Below are 26665 nucleotides of genomic sequence, written 5' to 3'. Positions count from 1 at the left end.
AGACAGTTTAGCTTTCAAAGCCTGAAAGCCAAGCTGTAAGTTAAATCCTTGGACCAGATTGAGAACTTATCTTCCCATTTGGTGCGTTTTCCTCTGATTGATCCCTACCCTTCACCTATTTTACATATACCTACCCTTTTCTAATTGGTTTTCTACACTGTCATGCCCATCTTTGAGTGGTGTCTTCACTTTAAACTTTTTTGCATACTCACAAACCAATCAGCATGCACTACCCATTCTGAGTCCATAAAATGCCCCAGACCCAACCACAGGGAGAGAAACCACCTGACTGTGGGGGTGTGGGATCACCCCCCACTCCCCATAGTCCCTTCTCTGATGAAAGTTGTTCCATTGTTCAATAAAATCCTCCACTCTCATCACCCTTCAATCGTCAGTGTGACCTCATTCTTCTCGGACACTGGACAAGAGCTTGGGACCCACTGAGTGCAGGTACTCCGAAAGGCTGTAGCACTGGGCCTTTGCCCTCACTGCTGGAGGCCAGCCACACTGCTGACTGGGCTGCTAACACACCACCATCCACCGGGCTGCAGACAGCAGAACTATAAAAGCTAATTAGCACACTAACATTCCCTCTGGGGCTTTGGGGTCACAGGCACCCCTGCCTGCGCACCGCCACATTCCCCTTGAGGTAACATGCCTGATCTGGCAATGAGCACTGCACAGAAGTTGCTCCTATGTTGGCACTTGGAGCTGCCAACCAAACCCCGCACTCGTTCACTCATGTGCTCACTCCCACAAGGGGCTGAGTGCAGCGGGACGAGTAGACGGGGTGCCCCTGCTGCAAGTTCGGCCAAGGGGCCAAGAAGAATCCCGCTTCAGCAAGACTTCCCTCATTTTGGAGTACTCAGCAAGTACTGGGTCCTCAGAATATCCATACATCGACTAACTTGGCTACAAACTTCGGTGTTCCCACAATACTCCCCATCTCAAGTTTGATATTTCCTGGAAAAGACTCACAGACCTCAAAAAAAAAATGCTGTGTGTATTGTTATAACGTATTATAAAGAATACAAATGAGCTGCCAAATGGAGAGGTATAGGTGAAGTCCAGAAGGGTCTCTAGTAAAGGAGCCTCTGCCCCTTTGGAGCTGGGGCATGCTACTTTTCCAACATGAGGATGTGTTCGTTATCTCAGAAACTCTCCAAATGCTATGGTTTAGGGTTCTTTCCTTTCTTTTCTTTATTTTATTTTTTCCTTTCCTTTTCTTTCTTTTGGAGTTTTTAATGCAGATTTCACTATGTAGGCATGATTGAGTAAGTAAATCACCGGACACTGGTGAATGAACTCAATCTCCAGTGCCTCTCCTCTCCCTGAGGGTTGAGGAGGTGCTAAAAAATCCAACCCTCCAATGAAGATGTGAACTTCCTGGTGTCCAATCCCCATTCTGACACTTTCTAGGGGCCTTACCAAGAGTCATCTCATTAGCATAAACTCAAGTACAGTTGAAATGGGCTTATTGAATAATAAAAAAATCCACATTTTACTCCTATTTCTCAGGAAATTCAAAGGGTTTTAGGAGATCTGTGCCTGGAAATAGAGACAAAGACCAAAAATGTATTTCCTACTATACAACTAAATATACATTTCTGGTTACACTCCACCATCTCACCAAGATGTTCTTTAAGAGTATTTCTATAATCCTGTAAATTAAAAGATTAGATTTTTTTCATCTAAATATTCTTATATTTATTAAGTCCTCAACTATGACTATGGTATCATTTCATTTTTACATGGGTTTGGAGCAAGTAAAGGTGCCTTTCCCCAAAAAAACTTTTAGGATGTAAAAAAATGGTTCCTGTAAGAAAAGAAAGGCATGATCTTAACAATGTTGCATCCATCTATACTATTTCATACTGAGAAGCAAGAGCAATCTGTTTATCAAACCTAATTACCCTTTCCCTCCTCTTCTACATGAAATGGTCACAACAGATTAGGTAGACAGAAAGAAAACTAAACACTTTGCAAACATCAAAAAGTAGTTGAAGAAATGAGGGATCCCGCCATAAGACAGACATAAAGCCAATCACAGCTTCCGGAAAATGCAGGCTGAAATTCTTTCCAACAGTTTTTGGTGAAAGCTTTCATGTCTCAGTTATTTAAAACTCTATATTGCCTGATTATTCATAGATCAGTTCTAGCTACTTGTATCTTATATGCAAATACAAAGAGCTGAGAGTAACCAAGGAACAAGGACACATTCTAGCAGGGTATCATAACTGATTACAGAGTTAGAGTTGTAAACCAAAAATAAAATTTGAAGCCCTCCTTCCCCTGCAACCATCTGAATGGACTCTCTCCTCAGCCACGGCACTCAAAAATTTAACCTGAACAACTGGTTCAGGCCATGACGGGAAGTGGGGATTGGACATGCTTCATTATATCCCTGCAGCATTAATATCAACATAGACCTTAAGTCTGATATACATCTATAATCTACTCTCTCTGAAGCCTGCTATCTGGAGGCTTCAACTGCATGATAAAACCTTGGTCTCCACAACCCCTTATCTTAACACAGACATTCCTCTCTACTGATAATAACTCTTTCAACCAATTGCCAATCAAAATATGTTTAAATCTACCTGTGACCTGGAAGTCCCCCCACCCCTTTGAGTTGTCCTACCCTTCCAGATTGAACCAATGAAAACCTTACATCTATCAATTAATGTATTACATCTCCTTCAAATGTATAAAAGCAAGCTGTACCCTCATCACCTTGGGTACATGTCGTCAGGTTTTGTGTTCACACAGTCATTAGGACAGTGTGAAACTGGTACAAGGCTAGACAAAGCTACAGAACAGTGGAACAGAATACAGCCCAGAAGGTGAAGGTAGGCTTTTCAATAAACAATTCTGGGTAATTTTGATCTAAAAACAAATTTGACTGTACTTTAACTCATAGACAAAAAAAAACAAAAAATCAATGCCCAGTATATTGTAGGTCTAAAATGACAAATGAAGAGCAGTAATAAATTTTAAAGATAATTAAAAAATATATATCTTCATGATTGGGTTAGAAAAATAACTTTAAGAAGGCTCAAAATGCCCTAACCAATAATACCACATTCATTAGAGTAAAACTGAGAACTTATCCTAATCAAAAACCGCTATTGAGAGAGAGGAAAAAAACACTTGCAACACACTTAACCAAAGAGCTGAAATCCAGCATATAAAAATAACTTCTCTACAAATTAATACGAAAAAGAGAGGCAATTCATTAAAATTAAACAAGTGACTCAGGCACCCCACAAGACGATATGCAATGGCCATGAAAAAGTGCTCAGCCTGGCTAGTGATCAAAGAAGTACCAATTAAAACCAGAATGAGCTCAAATTAGAAAAACCAAACACACCAAATGACAAGAATGTGGAGTAACCAGCACTGTCATATGCTGCTGGTGGACTGATAAAAATCCCTTTGAAACACTGTTTAGCATCATCTGCTCACATAGAATCCAGATATGCCCTATTACCAGCAATTCTATTTCCAGGTATACACCCAAAAGAAATGTCTCCCTGCATTTACCAAAAGGCATGTCCAAGGGTGTTCAGAGCAATGTTTGCCATTAAAAGAAAAACCTTAGCCAAATTAAGTTTAACGAAGTTTAATTGAGCAAAGGACAATTCGAGAATCAGGCAGTCTCCTGGGCCAGAGCAGGCTGAGAGACCTCAGTGCAGCCATGTGGCAGAAAATTTATAGTCAGAAAAAGGAAAATGACATACAGAAAACCAAAGTGAGGTACAGAAACAGCCAGATTGGTTACAGCTCAGCGTTTACCTTATTTTAATACAGTTTGAACAGTTGGCCCCCTTTGGCCAGAACTCAGTGACTGCCACAAGAGTAGGCTACAGTCTGTTTACACCGCCATTTGGGTTACAGTTCAGTATGTACATAGAAACCTTAAGGTTAAACTTAAAATACATAAGGAGGCAGCCTTAGGCTTAACTTGATTTAGCAATATAACGGCCACAAACTTTGAACAACATCAGTGTCCACCAGCATTAGAATTGGATAAATATATTGCAATATATTCGTACAATGGAATACTATAGGGGAATGAAAATAAATGAACTACAGGTACATGTAGCAACATATATGATTCTCACAAGCATAATGTTAACAGAAAGAAGCCAGACACAAAATGAGTTAATTTATATTAAGTTCAAAAGCAGATAAACTAGGCCGGGCACAGTAGCTCACACCTGTAATCCCAGCACTTTGGAAGGTTAAGGCAGGCGATCACTGGAGGTCAGGAATTCAGGACCAGCCTGGCCAACATGGTGAAACCCCATCTCTACTAGAAATACAAATAAATTAGCCAGGCATGGTGGCACACACTTGTAATCTCAGCTACTCGGGAGGCTGAGGCAGAAGAATGGCTTGAACCAGAGGCAGTGGTTGCAGTGAGCTGAGATGGCACCACTGTACTCCAGCCTGGGTGACAGAGCGAGACTCCATCTTAAGAAAAGCAGATAAAACTAACCTATAGTATTAGAAATTAGGATAGTGGTTTTCTTTGAGGGAAAGGTAAATTGTAGCAATTGGAAGGGGGCAAGAAGGAACCTTCCATTGTGCTAAAGATGTACTATTTATTGATCTACATAGTGGTTACCTGGGTGTGTTCACTTTGCTATAACTCAGAGCTATATACTCTTGTGTACTTTTCTCTATTTTTGTTATTCTTCTATAAAAACTGGTTTAAAAAAAGAAAGTAGTGCTGCAGTTGAACTTCATATATATTGTCTTATCTTTACAATAATCGTTTAAAATTATCATTACCCTCCTTTTTAGAGATAAGGATGAAAATCCAAAGAAGTAAATTACCTTGCCGCATGTCACAGCTGGCACATGACAGAGCCAAAGCTTCGAACTCAAGTTTAGTTGATGCTCAAACCCATGAACTCTGCAGTGAAAGTAATGTCAAACTTAATTATGTCTTCAGGACTTCCCCGGTCCTACTTTCCTTTCCCTCTGAAATAATTTTCTACCTTTCTCATGTTCTCAGCCCTTCATCAAGTGCTTCCCTTTATCTTGGGGGGGAAAAGTGCCTCCGAGTTCACCTATTGCAACTTTGGGTTTAGTTATTTCTCAGAAATAATTTGTTCTACAAAAGAAGAAAAATTTGTTATTTACAATTTCCCATCTGGTTTCTATGGAGAGGGGATCTGAAAGGGTGTGCTCTATTTGCTGAGCTAGTTGATGGCTATAAGCACATGAAAAGCGGACTGAGCGGAAGGAAGTAAACTGCAAGTGAAAAGGTATGATGGGGCTGCTGGTGGAAAGGTGTGGTGGGGCTGCTGGTGGAAAGGAGTCGTGGGGCTGGTGGTGGAAAGGTGTCATGGGGGGGTGGTGGTGGAAAGGTGTGGCGGGAGTGGTGGTGGAAAGGTGTGGTGGGTGGTGGTGGAAGGTGTGGGGATGGTGGTGGTGGAAAGATGTGATGGAGGGGCTGGTGGTGGAAAGGTGTGGTGGGCGGGCTGGTGGTGGAAAGTGTGGTGGGGCTGCTGGTGGAAAGGTGTGATGGGGGTGGTGGTGGAAAAGTGTGGCGGGGCTGGTGGTGGAAAGGTGTGATGGGGGGGTGGTGGCAAAGTGTGGCGGGGCTGGTGATGGAAAGGTGTGGTGGGGCTGCTGGTGGAGGAGGCTGAAGCCAGGATGGTGGAGAGGCCGCTTGGTGGATGATCTGGAGAAAGAACACTTGGTGGCTGGCAATAGACGGAGATTTGCAGAAGAGAAGAAAAATGAAGCCACCTAGATAGAAATTATGAGAAAGACGACGACTACTGAAAGATGTTTGTAAAAATGTGGTGTGGAACATGGAATATCAATCTCATTCTAATCTTCCCAAAAGAGGCCTCAAAGTAGACTGAATGCACTGGTTTTATTTTCTCTAAAACCCAGTAAAACCACTGAAATAACAACTCTTAAAATAAAAATGTTTGTTCGTGTACCTCCCAAAACCATTTACATGTACACCATGCATTTTACCACACAAACTGTGGCTCAATGAATGGTAGTTGAATGAACCTCACCTGAACTTCCCAAGAATCCACAGACTAGAAGCATTTTTATTTGCTTGAAATTGCTTATGCTTCATAGCATAAAAAATACCATTCACTCCATTCTTTGATTCCTACTTGAGGAATGAAAAGAACAGCATGAAACAACCAAGTGAGTTTTTGCAGATGAGTCCAGTGAGCCAGGATGGCCTCATATGCTCTACTTTATTGTTCAGGTTCACTCACTTCAGATCCCATAATTTGTAATAACATGCATAATTTTTTTATTGACAAATCATAGTTGTATACCTTTACGGGGTATATGATGTGGTGTTTCAATACAAGCATACAATGTGGTATGATTAAATTAAGCTAATTAACATATGCATATCACCTTTCTTGCATATCATTTGTTATGGTGAGACATTTGAAATTTATTCTTATTTTGAAATATAGAATACATTATTTTTTACTATAATCACACTGCTGTGCAATAGATCGCAAAATCTATTTCTCCAGTTTATCTAAAACGTGCCCTTTGATCAACAACTCTCCATTCCCTCCGTCTCACATCCCCAGCCTCTGATAACCATCATTTTATTCTCTACTTCTATGAGTTCAATTTTATTATATTCCACATATAAGTGAGATCATGCAACATTGGTCTTTCTTGCGCCTGGCTTATTTCACATAGCATAAGGTTCTCCTGATACATCCACATTGGCACAAGTGAGAGAATTTCCCCCCCACCACCACCTTTTAAGGCTGATTGGTATTCCATTGTGTATATATAACATAGTTTATTTACCCATTCACCCACTGATGAATACTTACACTGATTTAATGTCTTGGCTATTGTGAATAGTTCCACAATGAACATGGGAGTGGAGTTATCTCTTTTACATATTGGTTTCAGTTCCTTTGGATATATGCCCAGAAGTGTAATTACTGGGTCACTTTGTAGTTCCATTTTTAGTTTTTTCAGGAACTTCCATATCATTTTCTATAATGGCCGTACTAATTTACGTTCCCACAAAAAATGCTTCTGATCCCATGTATTTTCCTTGTTGGATCTTTAGATACTGGTATATTGGCAAAAAGATTTAAAAAAATTTTAATCCATCATGCTTCAATTTGAGACTATCTTTATCTCCAGATTATAATTCCAACTCATAATTATTACACATAATTTATCAAGAGTATTAATATGTGTATCTTTCAGCAATTCATAATCTCACTACTGTCATCTGTAAAATAAGTAACTTAAACTAAATGACCTAAGATGTTTGCAGCTCTCAGTTTTTTATATTCTAAAAACTGAGACTCTATATTTTAATCTCTTGCTTCTACTCCCCTGAGCCAAAGATCTTTACTAATATTTCCTTGAACACAATATGTGATTCTTGAGTCTCCAGTCCCCACTTTTGATTCCTTTCCTAAAAGTCAAGCTTTAGTTCCCATTCATGTCGGGAGAGTCAGTCTCCTCTCTAGAGCTCCCAGCTGTGTACATATACTAACTGGAAGCTTAGCACAATACACTTCACCTCTAGTTTCCCAGTAAACCTTTTTCTGCACCCACAAACTGCAAGACATTTCTGGTCTTTAGTCTGTACAGCTTCAAATTTCTAGGCTATCGCAATCCAATCAACTCCATCCAAGTGATGATAGCAGGCTACAGGGGTCTATGAAAGATAGTACAATGAACAAACCCATTCCCCAGACGGTGAAAGAGGAAGTTAGGATAATTTGTCTGGACACATAACTTTAAAGGAAAATCCATTGCTGACTAATGCAGCCTGTTAGCTACGAATGCAGAAATTAAAACTCAAATTATAGTAGGCCAATAAAGTAGTATGAGGTGTTTATAGCTCTCTTTGACTGATAAAGCAAGGATATCTGACTTACCAAGAAGGGTGGCAAACAGCTCTCATTTTATAATGAAGTAAATTCAAATGAGAAACAAATCAGAAAATGCGTGGATTTTATTAAATTGAGGAATGGGTTATTTCTCTATTTAATTTAAAATACTCTAAATAGGGATGTTTCTGAATTGCTCCTAGGTTCTGAGGAAAGATGTGTCTCCTGGAGATGCCACATGTCTTGACAATTTGTTTACTTTCAATAACTACGATCTACTGTGCTAAGTTCTCTTCTCTACAAAAGCTATGGTCCTCACACTCAAGCAGGGCTGTACATCTGCCATTCCCCAGCCCCAGGCCAGCTCTGAGATACTGCAGGTAGAGAGAAAAGCTTTTCCAGATGCACACTGAGAGAGAAACCACATACGCACAATTCAATTCAGAAAGCGTGAGTGTTTTTCTTCAAACTTTTTTCTTTCTCATTCTGTGAGTAATTCAGTCACTGACAGTTCCCTAAATGGTATCATTTTAATTCCAAAAACATTAAACTCACTTCCCCTGAGGATTTTGAGATGTACATCATGACAATGTATTTTTTAAATGTCTTAATAATGAGAAATTTCAGGCAGTCCTTCATAATACAACACAGGAGATGGAGGCGAAAGGAAGCCCAGCTTTGGGTTGAGTGTTTGGAACAGGTTCTTCCTGTGAACCTCGAGGTGCCCACAGATAGCTGTGGGGTGGGGTGGAGGGTCGAAAATATATGCTAAATTCGGTGTCATGTTTTCTTCTGTGGCTTTCTATCATTGCTAGATTTTAAAGGAGTCTAAAAATATGAAGAATCACTAACACCACAGTAAAACTGAGGAAAGGTACCACGGGTCAGTCCAAATGTGTCCTTCACCCAGTCAAGCCCTGGCCCTGGGGAGAAAATCACCTGCAATAAAGCTAGCGTGCTTGAGTCACTAGAGGCTTCGGAGCACATTAGACTTCTAAGAAAAACAAATCACAAGAAGCAAATCCATACCATGTATTTATCTTTTAAAAAATATGCCAGGGAAGATATTTAGAAAAAAATACAAGATCTATACATATACACAAACATATATTTATATGTAAATAAATACTATATATTTAATTTACTGAATGTCAAGAAACTTTCAATAGTTTTATAAGACACGCTCCTCGTGAAGTTACTAAGCATTTTCATTCCTACCTCACACTGATTTATAAATTAATACAATTCCAATAAAAATTTTAAGTTTTTCTAGAAGAATGAATATATAAGGAAATCCAAAAACATTTTTTAGAAGTATGCAAAAGAAACGGAACCGTCAGATTCTGAGATGTATTGTAATACTACAGTAAGACATAGTATAATATACAAACATATCAAAGACAACAGAAAGCCCCCAACAGTCCTAAACAATATAGAGGAAATAATTATTCCAAAAGTCTGGTATAGAATTAATTACCAATTTAGAAAAAAGTTGTCTTCGATCTCTACCTCAGACTGTATACCAAATTAAATTTTCCAAATGAAATGGAGTGATGGAAAGAGAAAAAAAAAGAAGTAGAAGGAAACCCTTTAAGAAATGTGAAAACATTGGTAAACTTAGATCAGAGAAAGTCTTTTAAGCTAAAAGAATCAGAAATTATATAATGAAAGGACAGATTTGATTATGTAAATATTTAAAACTTCCACACATCAGAAAACACAGTAAAATTAAAAACAAATGATAAAAGGTAAAATAACAGTTTCAAAAACGGTAATTTTTAGGGACAGGTATTTAGTAAGAAAAAACAACTATGGCAATATGATAATATACATCAGATACCTTAAAAAGGCATATACTCTTATGTACAGCAATTCTACCTATAATCATTTATCCTAAGATAAAATACTTATAGACAAAGACTTACAGTACTGTTATTTATAATACATCATGTATAACTCAAATAAATTTTTATAATTAGTAAAAATCATTTAAAGAGTTTAAGAACAGTAGGCCAGGTGCGGTGGCTCACGCCTGTAATCCCAGCACTTTGGGAGGCTGAGGCGGGGGGATCACGAGGTCAAGAGATCGAGACCATCCTGGCCAACACGGTGAAACCCCATCTCTACTAAAAATACAAAAAAATTAGCCAGGTGTGGTGGCGGGCGCCTGTAGTCCTAGTTACTCGGGAGGCTGAGGCAGGAGAATGGCATGAACCTGGGAGGCGGAGCTTGCAGTGAGCCGATATAGCGCCACTGCACTCCAGCCTGGGCGACAGAGTGAGACTCCGACTCAAAAAAAAAATAATAATAATAATAATCGGAAAAGAACAGTAGTCTATAATCATTCAAATTCTATTTTTATTTTTCCACATTAAATTCACATAGGCCTAGTTTCAAAACAGTGACAACAGTTTCTCTGAAATAGAATCATAGAAAGTTTATTTTGCTTCATGATTTTTCTGGATATCTTTAAATTTTATTTTATTTTGTAATGTAGGGGAACATTTAAAACCCTGTGAGAGATTTTCTGAGATCAGTAAACAAACCCTTCACAGTAAGATGAAGTAGGTATCTACAGAGCAAGCCTCTGAATAATAGCCATCATATTTTCTATGAACTGATTATACTAGAAAATATAACCCCCCAACAGGATGATAAAAACAGAAGTTTGTCTGTGTGCCCTTGCACTAAAATCCCGTGTCGTGAGGTATGACAACACCAGCATGTGTGTGCGGATTCTTCTCCAGGAGGGCTTTAGAAGCCTCTCCGCCCAGGGCCTGCTGGGCGCTCATGGTGGCAGTGTAACTGTGCAGGGGATCTTCTACATGCCTCTCCAGGTCTGTGCCCTTTCTGGGCCCTGTTGACAGGCCTGAAATGATAGCCTCAAGTGGCTCCCAGTCTGCTGACTTCTCTTTGGTTTTGGCCAGTGGGAATGACGGCGAGGGACCAGAGAGTGGGATGAGAAGAGATCAGGCTGTCCTGCCCTCAACTCCCAGCCTGGCATGTCACTATGGACCGGCAGCACCTCCCTGCTGAGGGCTGCGGGTCCTGCCCAGCAGCTGCCTCCACACCACTCAGCCTCCCTCTTAAGTTCTAGTTTTCAATAGCGACTCCTACTCTTGCCCCTTCAGGCCTAGGTGTGGTAAAAGCTTCTCCCTGGTACTGGCCCCAGAGTAGCGCTCTCTTACTGCTTTTTCTAAACCCCGTCTGTACCTTTGTGAAAGGTCTCTAATAAACTCTCCTCAAATCACTCCATTTGAGTGCCACCTGATTCCTGATTAGTATGACCCTCATTGAAACAGTCATATATGTAATCACCCTAGAGAAAATAAAGTTAAGTGAGTTCGGACGAAACAAAGCAAAAGGAAAAAGGTGATCTAACGTGGTTTAGGAAATTTTCCATTCAAGTTTGGGTTAAACAGAAGTTTAGCCCTATGCTACTTCTATGCTTCAGTTACCTAAAACATCCTTATGCTTTCTTTACTGCTGTGTCTGAATTGCTCTGCTCAGATGAAACAATCATTTTCCACCCTTGTGCTGTTCATTCTTACACAATTATGATTTTTGGAAAATCAAATGTGGGCAAGAAGACTTAAATCGCTATATATATTTTCATTAAGGATACGAGTTTTCATCCTATAAGTCAAACACCACAGAAAGAAAATGCTATGAAGTAACCAATGCCCTGCAGAATCATAAGCAGCAACTGTGTAAATGAAAACTAGAAATGACCTCAACATTCAACTGCCAGTGTGTTATCACTGGAGTAATTTGATGTTATGGAAAAACCTACTGAACCACCCAACTTTGATCTGTTGATGTCTATCAATGAACAGGAATGGAAAGAAGTATTTTTCTATAACCAGATAGATAGATAGACCTTAATGCACACACACCCCTAATAAAAACAACACATATAAGCCACGTATAGGTAATCTCCAAATATCAGGAAGAAGGCAGAGAGGTTTCAGGGATATATACACACACATGCAATTCTTAATATCTTATATACCCATTCTCTAATGCTTTGGTGTCATTTTACAGTTCATGTGAAACTTTCATTTAAATAGTAACCATATCTAGATTCCCATTTCATTTAAATAAATTCAAGTAAAGTTTCTAGGCAGGTTTCCAGAGAGTTAGGTTGCTTTAAAGTTGGCCATGCATTAAATAAAGCTTTGTCTCACAAAAGTGAACCAGTAACTGATATGGTATCTGTACATTCACTCTGCACAAGGTTCCTTTATCTCAAAAGCATTACTCAAAGACAAACAACAAATCAGATTACAGCTCTAGAGAACCATACTCTGCCTCTTCTAGCAACACTGCCAGCTCACAAAATTGTATGAGGACCAACCACGGGCTTCCTGAGGGATTTGCAATCTACCTTCTCCATCAGGTCCCCCAAGGTTCTCCGACTTCACACACATGCCCCCTTTCATTCATTCCACTGCATTCATCTTTCATCTTTCAGAGGCTCGTTAACAACAAGTGTGCAAAGGTTCACTTTAACAGCAAAACCAAAAAGAAAGCCTTCAGCATTACATTTTATAATGAAATAAAACCCCAAATTCTGAGAGTCAACTAAGCTAGAACTAAAAGCCATTGCAGAAAGAGATTCATTCCTGGGTCCCTAGCTTCTTTTCACATTACCTGCTTCAGTGTACTTCAGTCCCACTTTTTCTTCTGTGTCTTTTGTCTTTGGAGGTGGCCAGACAGCTTGAAGTCTTCCAGGAGTCCTGTCATCCTGCTCTGTCGGGCTGTGGTCAGGCTGTTGAAAGAGCAGGCAAATAATAAGTGAAATGTAGTCAGAGCCAATTAATTCCTGAAAAATTACATGCTAACCCTAATTCTGAAGTTAATTTTAATGGCTAGTTGCACATTGCTCTCGTTCACTATAATTGAGATATCTCACTATAGTGTGACCCTTTTCCAGAAGTGTAACGTGATCAGTTGAGGTGAAAATTTAAAACAACAACAGAAAAACCTCAAGGCTAAGTATGTATCACACAACCCTTAAAAGATGATTTTTATTATATAATTATTTGAAAAAGCACAAATATACTTTGACCTGAAGATACAGACATAAATGTACTACACTGATGTGCATTTATAGGAATGTTTACAAATGTATCCCAGACTCCAGGATTATTTAACATGAAGACTAATTTCAAGAACATCGGTGGTAGACCAAGACACACTTTTTCAAACATTCCACACTGCTAATTTCCTTTTATTACTATAAACGAATAATGAGATTGCCTTCATATTCCAGTCATTTTTATATGGGTTGATTTTTACAACTAGGAGAATGTTATATTGTGCTTCGTTTTTTAACTGCAGTCTGAGAAATTCTGCCAAAGACTTTCATTTTTAACATTTTAACTGAATATTTTAAATATATAGGAGGAATAATAATCATACACTGAATTGATATTAAGCAAGAAATTCTATTTATTGTTCTTCTGATCGTTTAAGATCTACTGGACACGTACTTGCTCATCTTTATAAATTACCTGAGTTAGTTTTCTTTGAGTAATAACAGCTTCTATTAATTAGATGCTTCCCATGCACTGCCTTTGTTTAATTCTCATAACAACCATATAACCATTTTATTTTCCTCATTTTGCACATGAGGAGATTGAGGCTTGGAGATTATCAAGGTTACCCAGCCAGTAAATGGCAGAATTAGAATAAAAACCCAGGTCTCATTCTAAATCCAGTGCTCTAAATCTGGAAGCCTTCCAACCAATGTGGAACACTCTAATCACACCACAAACACATATTTTGCCAAATGGCAGACTTTCAAAGAACAATAGACTTTCTGCGGAGGTATAATTAAGGGGTGAGGAAACCCTGTAAACCTGGGTTATACTTCCATCTTGCATCATGTCCTCATGCTACGTAGTTTTATAAGTGCATTTACCATCAACGTTTAAACTCACGGTGACAGTTACCCTTTCCTACCTGCACATCTTTGTGTATATCCCTCTTGTAATATTCCAGATAAAAATCAGGACACATGAAAAGCACTTCTGGCTAACTCCGTACTCCTTACAGGACAATATAATTTGACTATAATCCTTTTTCAACTAAAAGAATCACTAACAGGCAACTAGGATTCACTTTGGGAGGAAACCTGGAAAGAAATACAGCAGTACCATGTTTTATGTTAAAATGCAAAACCCAATTCTACATACACTTTTGGAATCAGAGAGGCCATCCGCTGGCTTAGAATTGGACCGTTCAAACACAGCTCTCAGTGACTCCTTCTCATGTCTCATCTTGCGCTTGAGAGCTTCCAGCTCAGAAGTGTCAGCTGTGGTCCCCTTTCTGGGGGGCCGGATGAACAAGGCTTTAAAAGCCTCCAGGGCCGTCTCTGGCGGCTTTGGCTTGACCTCACCACCCTGGGTTTGGGCTACTCCAGGGCCACTCTGGCTCTCTTGGTCAGCATTGCAGCCCATCTCTTCTCTCCTGGGCGACTCAGGGTCTGCTTCCTTCGGTTCAGTTTTGGGCATGTCAATGTTGAGCAGCAGAGAGAGCTGCTCCAGGAGAGTGGGAGTGGCCTTCGGATCACTTGCTTTCTTCTCACTCTTCACTGTCTGCGGCCCTGCCTGCACTAAGGACTTCTGCACAGGCTGGGTCAATTTGAGCAAAGCTAAGTCCCCATCCTTTGGTTTAATTTCTGTGATGGTCTCTCCTCCCTCAGTGGTAGCCCCCTTCTTCAGCACACGAAGCCCACTGAAAAAAGCTGGAAGTTGGAATGACTTCTCTCCTGAGACTTCTTTTTTAGAAGAGGCACTCTCAGTGACACCAACACTCGAATTCTGGTTTGTTACTGCAGGTAGGATTTGGGACCCTTCTTCTCCCACCTGGTCCTGGCTGGGGCGATGCTCTGTCTGAAGACCACCATTGCCAGCTTCCAGTTTGCTGCTCATCTCAGGTGGAATCCTTTGAGGATCTTCCGTACAGAGCTCTGCACCATTCATTTCCCCAGTGACAGTATTTTCCCTGAAACCTCCTGGGTTTTCTTTGGACTCCTGATATGGCTCAGATAAAACAACACTAGGGGACTTTGGGCCATTGGTGCTGCTTCCCTCCTCTGGCTCCTGGCCACCATCATCAGAGTCGGAATCACTGGTGGTATGCACGAGGGTCCCACGAACACAAATGACATTGTCTTTCGTCCCTTTCAAAGTAGAGAGTGGAAGCAGATCTTGAGCAAGGAGAGATGTCCCTGCTTCTTTTCTCTGACTTCCCTCTGATTCTGTCTCTACCCTTGCAGTTTTCTCATCATTTCCAAGGTCAGGTGAAACCCGAGACCCTGCTTCCTGTGGATCCAAGCCATTGCTGGAATCATCCTGCTGAGATGTGGGATCCGCGTGTAAACTGTGGAATGCTTTCAGCACAGCATCTTCCTCTTCTGGATTCACAGATTCTAGTTTACTCGTAAACCCAAACAGGGATTTCATAGAGAACTTACTCAGGATCGACTGAGCCACTTCAAGGTCGGCTTCTGGTTTTGCTGGTTCTGACACATCACTGCCATCCAGAGAATTATCAACGTTCTCCATGTCTCAGTAATGCCCTTGGTGGAAGTTCTGACTTGTGTTTCCTTCTCCTGCGCTCTCAGTTTATCCACTCCATCTGCTCTTAATTTATAGGACAGAGAGCAACAGGACCCGGGAGTCAGGCTGTCAGCCGCACAGCAAACAAACTTGGGTCTCTTTCAGGTCACAGTGCCCTCCTTCCGGTTTGTGCGATGATGTGTGCCAGGGCAACTGTGAAAAGTCTGTGGAGTCTATGCCCAGAAGCAGCTGAGGCCGCACACCTTACTACACACGGACCAGGGAGGCTGCTCTTCTGAAACTTCCGTATTTATTCCCGGGGACAAAAGCTTTTTTGTCATAGGGAAAGTCAGCCTGCCCTGTAATCCCAGCCCAGGACTTCATGAGGAGCTCCGCCCCAGGCCGGCGGTTCTCTTGGTGGCATTCAACTTCCTCATTGGTGAGCAAGTGAAGGCTTCTGAAAGTGCTGAGCCGGCAAGCTGATCCTGACGGCACTTAGCCACTGCCCAGAGCAGCCTAAGGAAATCAGAAGTGAATCAGCAGAAAGCAACTGAAATACTTCTGACACAGGCCTTCTTTTTCATCTGGATTATGATCAGAGAGGCCTGGGGCATCCAGGCCAAAAAAACTAGCAGTACACCCAGATCAGCAGTCACTTACAAAGCCGCAATCAAGGAAACAAAGAAAGCAATAGATCATCTCAAAATGCCTAGAACACTCAAAGCAGTTAATTTACTGCCCTTGAAGCTTTTTTTTTTTTAAGTGCTTTCTTCCGCTTCCCTGCAGGTTTCATCTGGAATGCAGATTTTAGCTCCTAAGCCCGTGAGGGAAAACCCACACCACTGGTTTCAGATGACTACTGTTTTAGCTCTGCCCTGGCTGTCTCAGTGCTCTACAAACAGGTACTAGGCAAGCACGCCCACCACACCCAGTGTCCACCAGCAACAGGGTGGCAGAGTAAACAGCCCAGGCTCCACAGGAACGACTACCCTCTACACTCCCTGTGCCAACCGCAGGCTTCTTTCTGCTCAGCAGCTGTGACTTCCTGGCTGCCTTAGAAATCCTGGCAGCAGCAGGACACCCCTCTCCCCCTTTGGTGCCCCAGCCAACTAAATGAAACCTGGCATGACACAGTATAACACACAATCTGCCCTATTAGACAAAACAATTCGAAGATCCCCAAGGATCCGCATTCTCCTAAAGCGCAAAACATCTGAAAAGTCTCTATCAGTCAGATCTCTATCACAGACCCAATTTGCCTAAACAAAAACAGGACAGACAAAACAACCTCCAAACATCAGCCCAGTGTAGTTTCTACCACTCTATTTATATGCTGGTAAGCTGGCAACAAAGGATGGGGGTAAAAATTGCAGCCCTGTTTCCTAGCTGCATAGCTGCCTCTTGGGACAGCTCCCTATCTACCTGAAGGCCTCAGTGTTTTCCAAATCCAGTCCCACTCAGCAGGCATGCAGTGAGTGCCTGGGATGGACAGGACACTGTTCTGGATGGAGAGGCAAGTCAAACTGGCTGAACAGTAATTGCCATCTCTCTTGGAGCAAGAAGATTGTGGTCAAGTGTTAAACACAAACAGTAATTTCTTCTGCAAAATGGAAACGGTAGCCATAAGGAAAATGACAGTCTTGCTTTATCTGCAAGAGTGGGTGGCTGCATGTCACACATTGATAACTTGGGCCTTGTTCTTCAGTACTAAAAACAATCTAAGTATTAATACTGAGAAATTCTGATTGCCAAAATACATTTCTAGCAATGTATTCAAAACAACGCTCACACAAATAAAAATGCATCATTGCATCCCACCAACCACTAAGGGAAAGTAAAACACTTTCTAAATCTTGATTTGATCTTGTGTTTTAAACAGGTACTTCTCTGTTTGCTCCTGATCATAGTATTTTTGGGGATTATTAACTGAGGCACACTTAATCAAAAAGCCACCAGGACACTGCAGAAAAAATCAATGGTGTCTTTTAAGTCTCAGAACAAGCTTCTTGTCTAGAGGAAACACCCATTGATTAAAATCAGACATCTGCTTCTTCAAGATTGTAGAAAGAAGAAATCATCACAACAGATCATAAGATCTGTCTTTTTTTTTTTTTTTGAGACTGAGTTTCGCTCTTCTTGCCCAGGCTGGAGTGCAATGGTGTGATCTCCGCTCACCACAACCCCCATCTCCCGGGTTCAAGTGATTCTCCTGCCTCAGCCTCCTGAGTAGCTGGGATTACAGGCATGTGCTACCACACCCGGCTAATTTTGTATTTTTAGTAAAGACAGGGTTTCTCCATGTTGGTCAGACTGGTCTCGAACTCGCGGCCTCAGGTGATCCGCCCGCCTCGGCCTACCAAAGTGCTGGGATTACAGGCATGAGCCACCGCGCCCGGCCTGAGATCAGTCTTCTTACGAGCAATGCAGATCATCCAATTCTAATAAGGAAGGGGGCAGTGGGAGATGTCACGTATTTGGTTTTTTTTTTTTTTTTTTAAATGAACTGACTCAATTTCTCAGACATAACTAATTATTGATTTCTGGAATAAGCTTCCAAGCCCCTCTATAGATATGGGCAAAATGGAACACATGCTGGAAGGGGCTACTGGCCCTTCTACACCATGGCATGGAGCAGAATTATAAGGTTTCAGTATCCCCTCAATACTCACAGATGCCAACACAATTTCAAGGAAAGAGGGTCAAGTCTTTGGTCCCAGGAGATTATTTGATTTCACCCCCTTGGCTCTAGGTAAGTAAGATATTATTAGGCTCATTTTTAAAGGTAAGCAACCATAGCTGAGAGAAGGTAACTTGCCAAACTTACACAGCTAGTAAGTGGGGAATAACATCATCTAAAATTTGAGGGTTGACCATGTGCCAAGCACAATTTTAGGTGCTCCACACATATTAACTCATTTAATACAGATAACAACCATATTATGAGTTGCTCTTATTATTCTCTTTTTCCTGCTAGAGAACTGAGGCACAGAAAGATTAAAAGTCTTGCCAGTCCACAGAAACAGTGGATGGTGGAAATATAATTTGAATCCATGTAGTCAGGCTCCAGCATCCACACTCTCAACCACTCTTCTAAAGCCCAGAGGCTCCACTTCCTTCCCTAATAGAAGACCACACACAGCTGAGTCTTGAGGTGCAAAGGTTTCAGCCCAGTTCATTGGTGGTCTTTAACTGGGATGTGAAGTATACTTTATCCTCTTAAATGACACAGAAGACAAACATCACCAAAAAAAAAAAAACAACAACAAACAAAACCAGCAACAACCTTACACTGAGGATGATCATTCTTTTCTTTTGCATAACTTGGGGAAAAATCTACAAGTTTTCTTGGAAAAAAATGGAGAGAGAGGAAAGAAAAACGAAGCGAAAATTCCAGTAAACCTAGCTGGCCTATATACCTACCACAGAAGAGATACGGAATCCTCTGGGCTCAAACATATCAAGGTTTTCCAGTTTGCCCTTACCATTCTCCTTCATTTATGAAGCATGACTTCTATTAAGAAGACTTTTTCATCCAATGTCACTAATGAGCACCAACAATCAATGAGGCTGTTAGGACATAAGAATGAAGATACCCCTTGCCTTCCACCTCCATGAAATGTGTAGTGTAGTTGGAGATATCCATTTAAAAAGAGGAGACTCTTTATAGACTGTAACCAAGGACTTTATTCCCCAGGCTCAGTCTAATAGTAATAGCTGGACCTAAAACAATTTTGAAAGAAACCCAGCAGCCACCATCTAAATATGAACACGAGTAAGAGGAGCACGGTAATTCAGACATCTTTTGAACACTGACTCTTTCAAGCCACTGGGTGGCGGGCGCCTGTAGTCCCAGCTACTCGGGCGGCTGAGGCAGGAGAATGGCATGAACCCGGGAGGCAGAGCTTGCAGTGAGCCGAGATGGCGCCACTGCACTCCAGCCTGGGTGACAGAGCGAGACTCCGTCTCAAAAAAAAAAAAAAAAAAAAAAGGAAAAAGAAATGTTACCACTGCTGGTCACTCAGGGAATGAGTGTTTCAGATTATAATATTCAAATAAGCAACCTACAAATTCAATCTAAATTGGTCTTGAAAAATGAATCTCTTTAAAGCTTTAACATTTTCAGGGAGGGAAATAATCACTTCTCTTGGAGATTATCTCAGTATCTAATTATGCGCTGAAATAAACACCTATTACACGAAACCAGTGGAAGTGAAGGCTTTTGTCCTTTACAACCTACTACTACACCTCAACTGATTCTCTTTTGTCCTAACCTGAAAACACATAAACTCTCTAATTGCCACATCTGTGCAAAAGGCCAGATGAAAAATGATCCACCTCAGACAACACAGGTTGGAACTGTATGGGTTCACCTATACAATGTGTTTTCAGCCAAAAGAAGATGGAAAATGCAGTCTTCATGGGATATGAAACCTGAATATATGAAGGGTTGACTTTTCAACTTTTCCTGTAAGTGGATTCCCAAAGCCTACTGCGGGACTTGGGTATGAGAGGGTTTGGGTATATGGGTGATCAATCTTCCAAGTAGGTGGAGGAACAATTCTAAGTCAAAGGACACATGAAAAATAGGTAGCATTTGACCTACGTGATACTGTTATAACTCTCTGTTAAAAACAATCAGTACCTAGCTACTTAAAAATGTGAGCATAGTATTCGTGGAGAATTTACCAGCAGTGGATTCTTCATGTTTCTCCCTTCTCACTGTCCTCTCAGCTGTACACAGACTGAAGCTAGAGTCAATTGTACCTCATGGCAAAAAGAACATCAGTCTAGGCTGGGCACAGTAGCTCACACTTGTAATCCCAGCACTTTGGGAGGCCGAGGCAGGCCGATTACCTGAGGTCAGGAGTTCAAAACCAGCCTGGCCAACATGGCGAAATCCCGTCTCTACTAAAAATATAAAAATTAGCCAGGCATGGTGGTGGGCACCTGTAAACCCATCTACTTGGGAGGCTGAGGGAGGAGAATCACTTGAACCCATGAGGTGGAGGTTGCAGTGAGCCGAGATGCACCCCCTGCACTCCAGCCTGGGCCACACAGCAAGACTCCATCTCAAAAAAAAAAAAAAAAAAAAAACAGAACATCAGTCTAATGAGTGGATACCTAGTGAGATAAGAACAATTGCAATGAAAGGCATATTATCTCCTACAGGCAGTAGAGCCTAGCTCCTTGACTTTCCTAATATTAGGAAATCAGCAACAAAAATTTTTTAACATCATTTTGCAAAAATTGGACACTATCTGAAAGAAATTCCTAAGGGCCCCCTTACTCTTTCTAGCACTTCTCATTATTCAGTTTGGATAATTCACCCCCACATTCTCATCAGACTTCAGAAAGGCAACGTGAAAGTAAAGCAAACAGGATTGCATCTCACTGTTAGCCTACTTAATTGTCATGATTCTCTTTGTCCAACTTATCTCAAGGTCTGGGCCTGATTTTAATGATGAATTGCTTCTAGCTTCCCAAAGTAGTTCAAATAGCTTCATATGAAAAATATTTGAAACAAAGAGTATAAAGTGGAGTTAAACTTAGTAAGGATAAATTAGAGCGGGGAAATATTTCTGCAGGAGAAGAAAGTTGAGAACAACAGACTGGGAAAAATAAGTTCTGAATAAAGATATGGGTAGGTTAATGGGTGAAGATCTGTTTTTTTGGTTCAGGAAGTGCGTTTTCATTCAACAAACAGCATCTTGGACAAAGCGGGGGAACTGAGACAATTGTAACATCACAAGGACTCAAAAAATGTCTGTAAAATGAGGTGTCGTATAAAAGGAGTACAAGATTATGGAATAATTTGGGAAGAATCAAGTTGTTGGAAGGTTAAATGGGACCTCAGAAATATTAGAAATTATCTAGCTTGGCTTTTTTTTTTTTTTTTGAGACGAGGCCTCACTCTGTTGCCCAGGCTGAACTACAGTGGCACAATCACTGCTCACGCAGCCTTGACCTCCCTTGCTCAAATGATTCTCCCACCTCAGCCTCCTGAGCACCTGGGATTATAGGTACATGTCACCAGGCCTGGCTAATTTTTGTATTTTTTTGTAGAGACAGGGTTTCACCATGTTGCCCAGGCTGGTCTCAAACTCCTGGCTTCAAGTAATCTGTCCGCCTCTGCCCCCCAGTGTACTGGGACTACAGGCGTGAGCCACTGCTCCCGGCCTGGCTTGACCTTTTGTTTTAAAGATGAAGACATTTGAGGTCAAGGGAAGCTAAACAACTGGTACCAGTTCATACTGCTCAAGTGCAGCACCCAGATGGGAAAAAAGGGGTCCCATCTCCTATTCACCCATATCACATCACCCTGCTGCTATGCTGTGAGAGCTTACCTTTTTCATCAGCATCTTCATTATGCTCATTTTCCACATCTTTGAAATGGAGACAACACCTTGCTTCTACCTAATTCACGGGATTATAAGGCCAAACAAAAGAAAAACCCAGAGATACCCTTAAACTTCTAGTTTTGTAGCACTTTCCCTGCCTTGATGCTGTGGAGTTCCTCTGCCAACGCAACGCTTACAACAGCCTCTCTGGGTCACCCCATCAAAAGCCTGCAACTGTTTTTACTAATTGGTTAAAAAGAAAACAGGCAGCACCTGCCTCTTGCAAGGACCCATCCCAGTGATTAAGGGCTTTTTTTCTCTGTCGAAAAGTCTTAAGAGTAAAATATTTCTAAGACTGGTTCCGCTGGGCAGTATCAAAGCTTCTGTGGAAATGGATTGAATATTGATAACAAACTAGAAGAATCTAAAAGGAAAGTAGAAAGGCTGGGACATCTTGAACAAAGGAAGACAGCAGTGGGTATGTAATCTTGTGATGACCAAGAAACACGGGCAGTGTGCAGAGTTAAGAACAGGCCCTTGGCCGGGTGCAGTGGCTCACACCTGTAATCCTAGCACTTTGGGAGGCTGAGGCAGGCGGATCACTTGAGGCCAGGAGTTCGAGACCAGCCTGGTCAACGTGGCGGAACTCTGTCTCTACTAAAAATTCAAAAAATTAGTCAGGCGTGGTGGTGGTGTGAGCCTGTAGTCCCAGCTACTCGGGAGGCTGAGGCAGGAGAATCGCTTGAACCTGGGAGGTGGAGGTTGCAGTGAGCCGAGATGGAGCTACTGCACTCCAGCCTGGGCAACAGCGCAAGACTCCATCTCAAAAAAAAAAAAAAAAAAAAAAAGAACAGACCTTGAGTCCTGGGCTCACACCATGCTCCACTCCTACAAGAGACTTAACCTGGGGCAAGTTATATATAAGCTCCCTGTGCTGCAGCTCCCTCACCTGGAAACTGGTAAGAACAGTACCTACTTCATGAATTGTTAGGAGGCATACACTATTATGTGTTTGGCCCTCATAACCTGCAGTAAGTAGGATATGTTTTCCTAGGAAAGGAACAGCTTCCTTAGGGACACCAACCATCATCTAACAGACGTTTTTAGCATTCTAATTATAAAACAAGTATTTACTGATGAACTAACAGCCCAAGCAGGAAGTTTTCTTCTCCCAGCTCCCTCTGATATATGCACTTGGGCAGAAGGACTACATACAACACACCTCTGCACGCCCCGGCCACAACCATGCCACAAGGAAACTGAGCTCCAAAGAAAATTCTTCCAAGGGATCCTTTAGGTGTTTCAGGGCCAGTGTTTTCTGGATTGGATTCTTTCATCTGTGTCACTTGAAGAGAGTAAAGTTTTCTCAAGCGGCCACTGCATAAGGTGACAAAGTTTGCCCTGTTCTTTGTTTCTCAAGCTCCAACATGATTTTTAAACCAACTCAGTTATTTGAGAGAAAAAAAAAGTCCATGAATTTGGGGTTTCCTCCATCTTTTTCTCATGAGAAAAAGCATGCTAAAAATGAGACTAGGTGCCTTAGCACTGAGATTTTCCCTTCTTTGGGGAAGGACTCTTCTGAGACAATGAGCAAGCCTGGGTCCTCCACAGCAGAGCACCAGCCACTTTATTTATTCATTTATTTTTGGTTTTGGGTCAATTCATTAGACTTCAAAAGTGCTGCTTCATTACAAATGAAATAAAAGATTACAGACATGAAAATCAACTTTGAAATAGTTATTACATTACTGGCTAGAATCCTACTCTCAAATATTTCTAAGACTGGGTTGTTCCACCAACCAGTGTCAAAGGTCCCCTAGAAATGGATTTAATATTGATGACAAAGTAAAATAATGTAAAAGAGGAGAGAAAGGCTGTGACTTCTGAAGCTGGGGTGCGGGGGATGAGGGTTGGTGGGTAGCAGTCTTTAAAGTACAGAATTTCCTGGAATGTGTTTCAGAAGAGCTTTGAGCTTTCCCAAAGTGAAGGCATAATATTGCTGTTCTGTATGGCTAATCACAGCATAAGGCATGGAGTCTATGGAGAAAGCATTTCATTGTGACTAAGCTGCTCCTGATAAAAGATGAATACCTGTAATTTATTAGACTACTTATGCCTATTGCTGCCTATATTCCCTTCTTCTCATGCAATAAAGCGAGTCAGTTCATGGCTACCGCTATAACTTTTTCTTTTGCTTCTTTAATTTTTTTAAGTATAAGTTATCTTGAGAATATTAGTTTGAACTCCAAAGATCCACGTCTCATTTAAAAATATTTTTAAAGGGGACAAAAGAAAATCTAGAGAAGGTGGGGATTTACCTAAAAGAAAATGAAGATGGATGGGAGGAGCATGCATGCTGTTCCAAGTAGGCACCATGCTCGGTTCTTTATGCAAGTTTTCTTGCACCCTAATCCTCTCCATAACTCTATGAGAAAGATGTCATTAATCGTATTTGACAGATTATTACTGTCCAGTGAAACTTTCTGCAATAAAGCCAGCATTTGCACTGGATCCATCTGATTCTAAATGTTTCTTTTCATGACAATAAATCAAAAAAACTATGGTATTTTATAACAGTTTTCTTTCCTACTGAAACATAGGAAGGGAGGCAAAATAGATCAGCTGGTTACCCAGAAGCAAATGGCTACTGAAATTAGAAGTTTACAGAGGGTAGAAAGGTCACAAACGAATCCTGAATCAGCAATGATTCTTTGATCCTAATACTCAATGATTAATTAAGACATTTAAAGAGAAAACTGTTGAAACAAATGTCAATGCACTAAAATTGCAAAAGAGAAAGTCAGTCAGGCATTGCCACAACTATGATCCAATTTATTTGAGACGGAGTCTCGCTCCGTCACCTAGGCTGGAGTGCAGTGGGGGCAATCTCAGTTCACTGCAACATCTACCTCCCAGGGAACAAGCCACCTTCCCGCCTCAGCCCCGTGAGTAGCTGGGACCACACGTGCATGCCACCATGCCTGGCTAATTTTTGTTTTGTTTTGTTTTCGAGATAGGGTTTCTCTATGTTGCTCAGGCTAGTTTCAAACTCCTGGGGTCAAGCGATCCACCTGCCTTGGCCTCCTAAAGCACTGGGATTACAAGTGTGAGCCACTGCACCCGGCCCATCCTTTTTTTTTTAAATATATATATTTTTTATTATACTTTAAGTTCTAGGGAACGTGTGCACAACATGCAGGTTTGTTACATATGTATACATGTGCCATGTTGGTGTCCTGTACCCATTAACTCATCATTTACATTAGGTATATCTCCTAATGCTATCCCTTCCCCCTCCCCTGACTCCACAACAGGCCCTGGTGTGTGATGTTCCCCTTCCTGTGTCCAAGTGTTCTCTTTGTTCAATTCCCACCTATGAGTGAGAACATGCGGTGTTTGGTTTTTTGTCCTTGCAACAGTTTGCTGAGAATGATGCTTTCCAGCTTCATCCACGTCCCTTCAAAGGACATGAATTCATCATTTTTTATGGCTGCATGAGAGAAAATTTTTGCAATCTACTCATCTGACAAAGGGCTAATATCTAGAATCTACAAAGAACTCAGACAAATTTACAAGAAAAAAACAACCCCATCAACAAATGGGCAAAGGATATGAACAGACACTTCTCAAAAGACATTTATGCAGCCAACAGACACACGAAAAAATGCTCATCATCACTGGCCATCAGAGAAATGCAAATCAAAACCACAATGAGATACCATCTCACACCAGTTAGAATGGTGATGATTAAAAAGTCAGGAAACAACAGGTGCTGGAGAGGATGTGGAGAAATAGGAACACCAATTCTTAAACAGTTAAAGAAAGAGCAGAGAAAATGTAGAGGCAACAAGGCTATGTATTTGAAGAGGGACATATTGGGGTTCAGCATGAGATACTACTACTAGTCACACACTAGCTTTTTGTCACTTGAGGCAAGTTCGTTAACATCTCTAAGATAGCATCCACGTGTAAAATGGGAATAATACTTAACTCATAGAATAGTTCAAGAATTAAATGTGCTAATATTCTTAATCCAGTGCTTGCTTGATTCCCCACAGAAGCTAAATAAATGTGACCATCATTATTATGGAGCATGTGCAGGTGGTAGGGAGGAACCATGTTTCCATGGTTTTGAACAAATGTATTCACTATTGCCTCCATGTGGTACATCATTTTAATCGGAGATTTAAATAAAACAAGTATATATAGGACTACTGTCATGTTCAATACTTTAAAAAGCCTCATGAAAAATTCTGAAGAAATGCTGTAACAGTTCCTAGAATCAAAGTCACATACTTTCTATAGCTGGAGAAGGAGGTTTATGATGTTCATATGCAAGACACTAGTAGCTGCAATCCTTAATGCAATTTAGAAATAATGATACCAATAAATTGGAATTGCTTAACTAAAATCTGTAAAATCCAAAAGGAAACAAAAAAACAACTGGGCCATAAAAACCAGAACTTTATGTTAATACAAGAGTGTTCACAAACAGTCAGTATGCAAAGGCTACTGCATTTCAAATTCTAAATAGCTCATATAGCATTGTAATTTTAACTACAAATTCCCACCTTCATCCTGGAGAGAGAGAAGAAAAAAATGCTTTTTTGAAAGACACACATGGAGTATAAATGACATACGTAGCAAGAGACCAAGGTTGGAAGATACCACGTGAGGCTCACAGCACTCTAAGTTTAGTGAATGCAGACAGAACCTTAAGCTTTTAGACAGAAAAATGAGGGTAAGAAATTGGAACACATCCAAAGGGGGCCAAAAACAATCATGTGAATTTTAGAGAAAATAAAGTATTTTAGTGGCAATATTTCAATTCACTTATATACAATACCTAGAAAAATTCCTCATTGTTTTATATAAAATTCAGTTCTATTCT

General features: G+C 40.9%; 1 protein-coding gene across 2 annotated transcripts in view; it reads right to left on the bottom strand.

Moving 5' to 3' along the window:
• FMN1 (formin 1) overlaps positions 1 to 26665 on the bottom strand; it is a 429632-nt gene that overhangs the window by 285381 nt on the left and 117586 nt on the right. The window contains exons 1-2 of one of the 2 annotated variants that reach the window (XM_030814364.1): positions 14069 to 15946; positions 12522 to 12639 (exon numbers count right to left, since the gene is read on the bottom strand). In XM_030814364.1, coding sequence (XP_030670224.1) covers positions 12522 to 12639; positions 14069 to 15442 — 1492 coding nt within the window. In that variant the 5' untranslated portion in view covers positions 15443 to 15946. Of the gene's footprint in view, positions 1 to 12521; positions 12640 to 14068; positions 15947 to 26665 lie in introns of those variants that run through there. The other variant, XM_030814363.1, reaches the window with a different exon arrangement.

Source organism: Nomascus leucogenys, chromosome 6 (assembly GCF_006542625.1).
Source record: "Nomascus leucogenys isolate Asia chromosome 6, Asia_NLE_v1, whole genome shotgun sequence".
NCBI lineage: Eukaryota > Metazoa > Chordata > Mammalia > Primates > Hylobatidae > Nomascus > Nomascus leucogenys.
The sequence above is the reverse complement of the archived record's forward strand: the minus strand, read 5'-3'. Positions and strand labels throughout refer to the sequence as shown.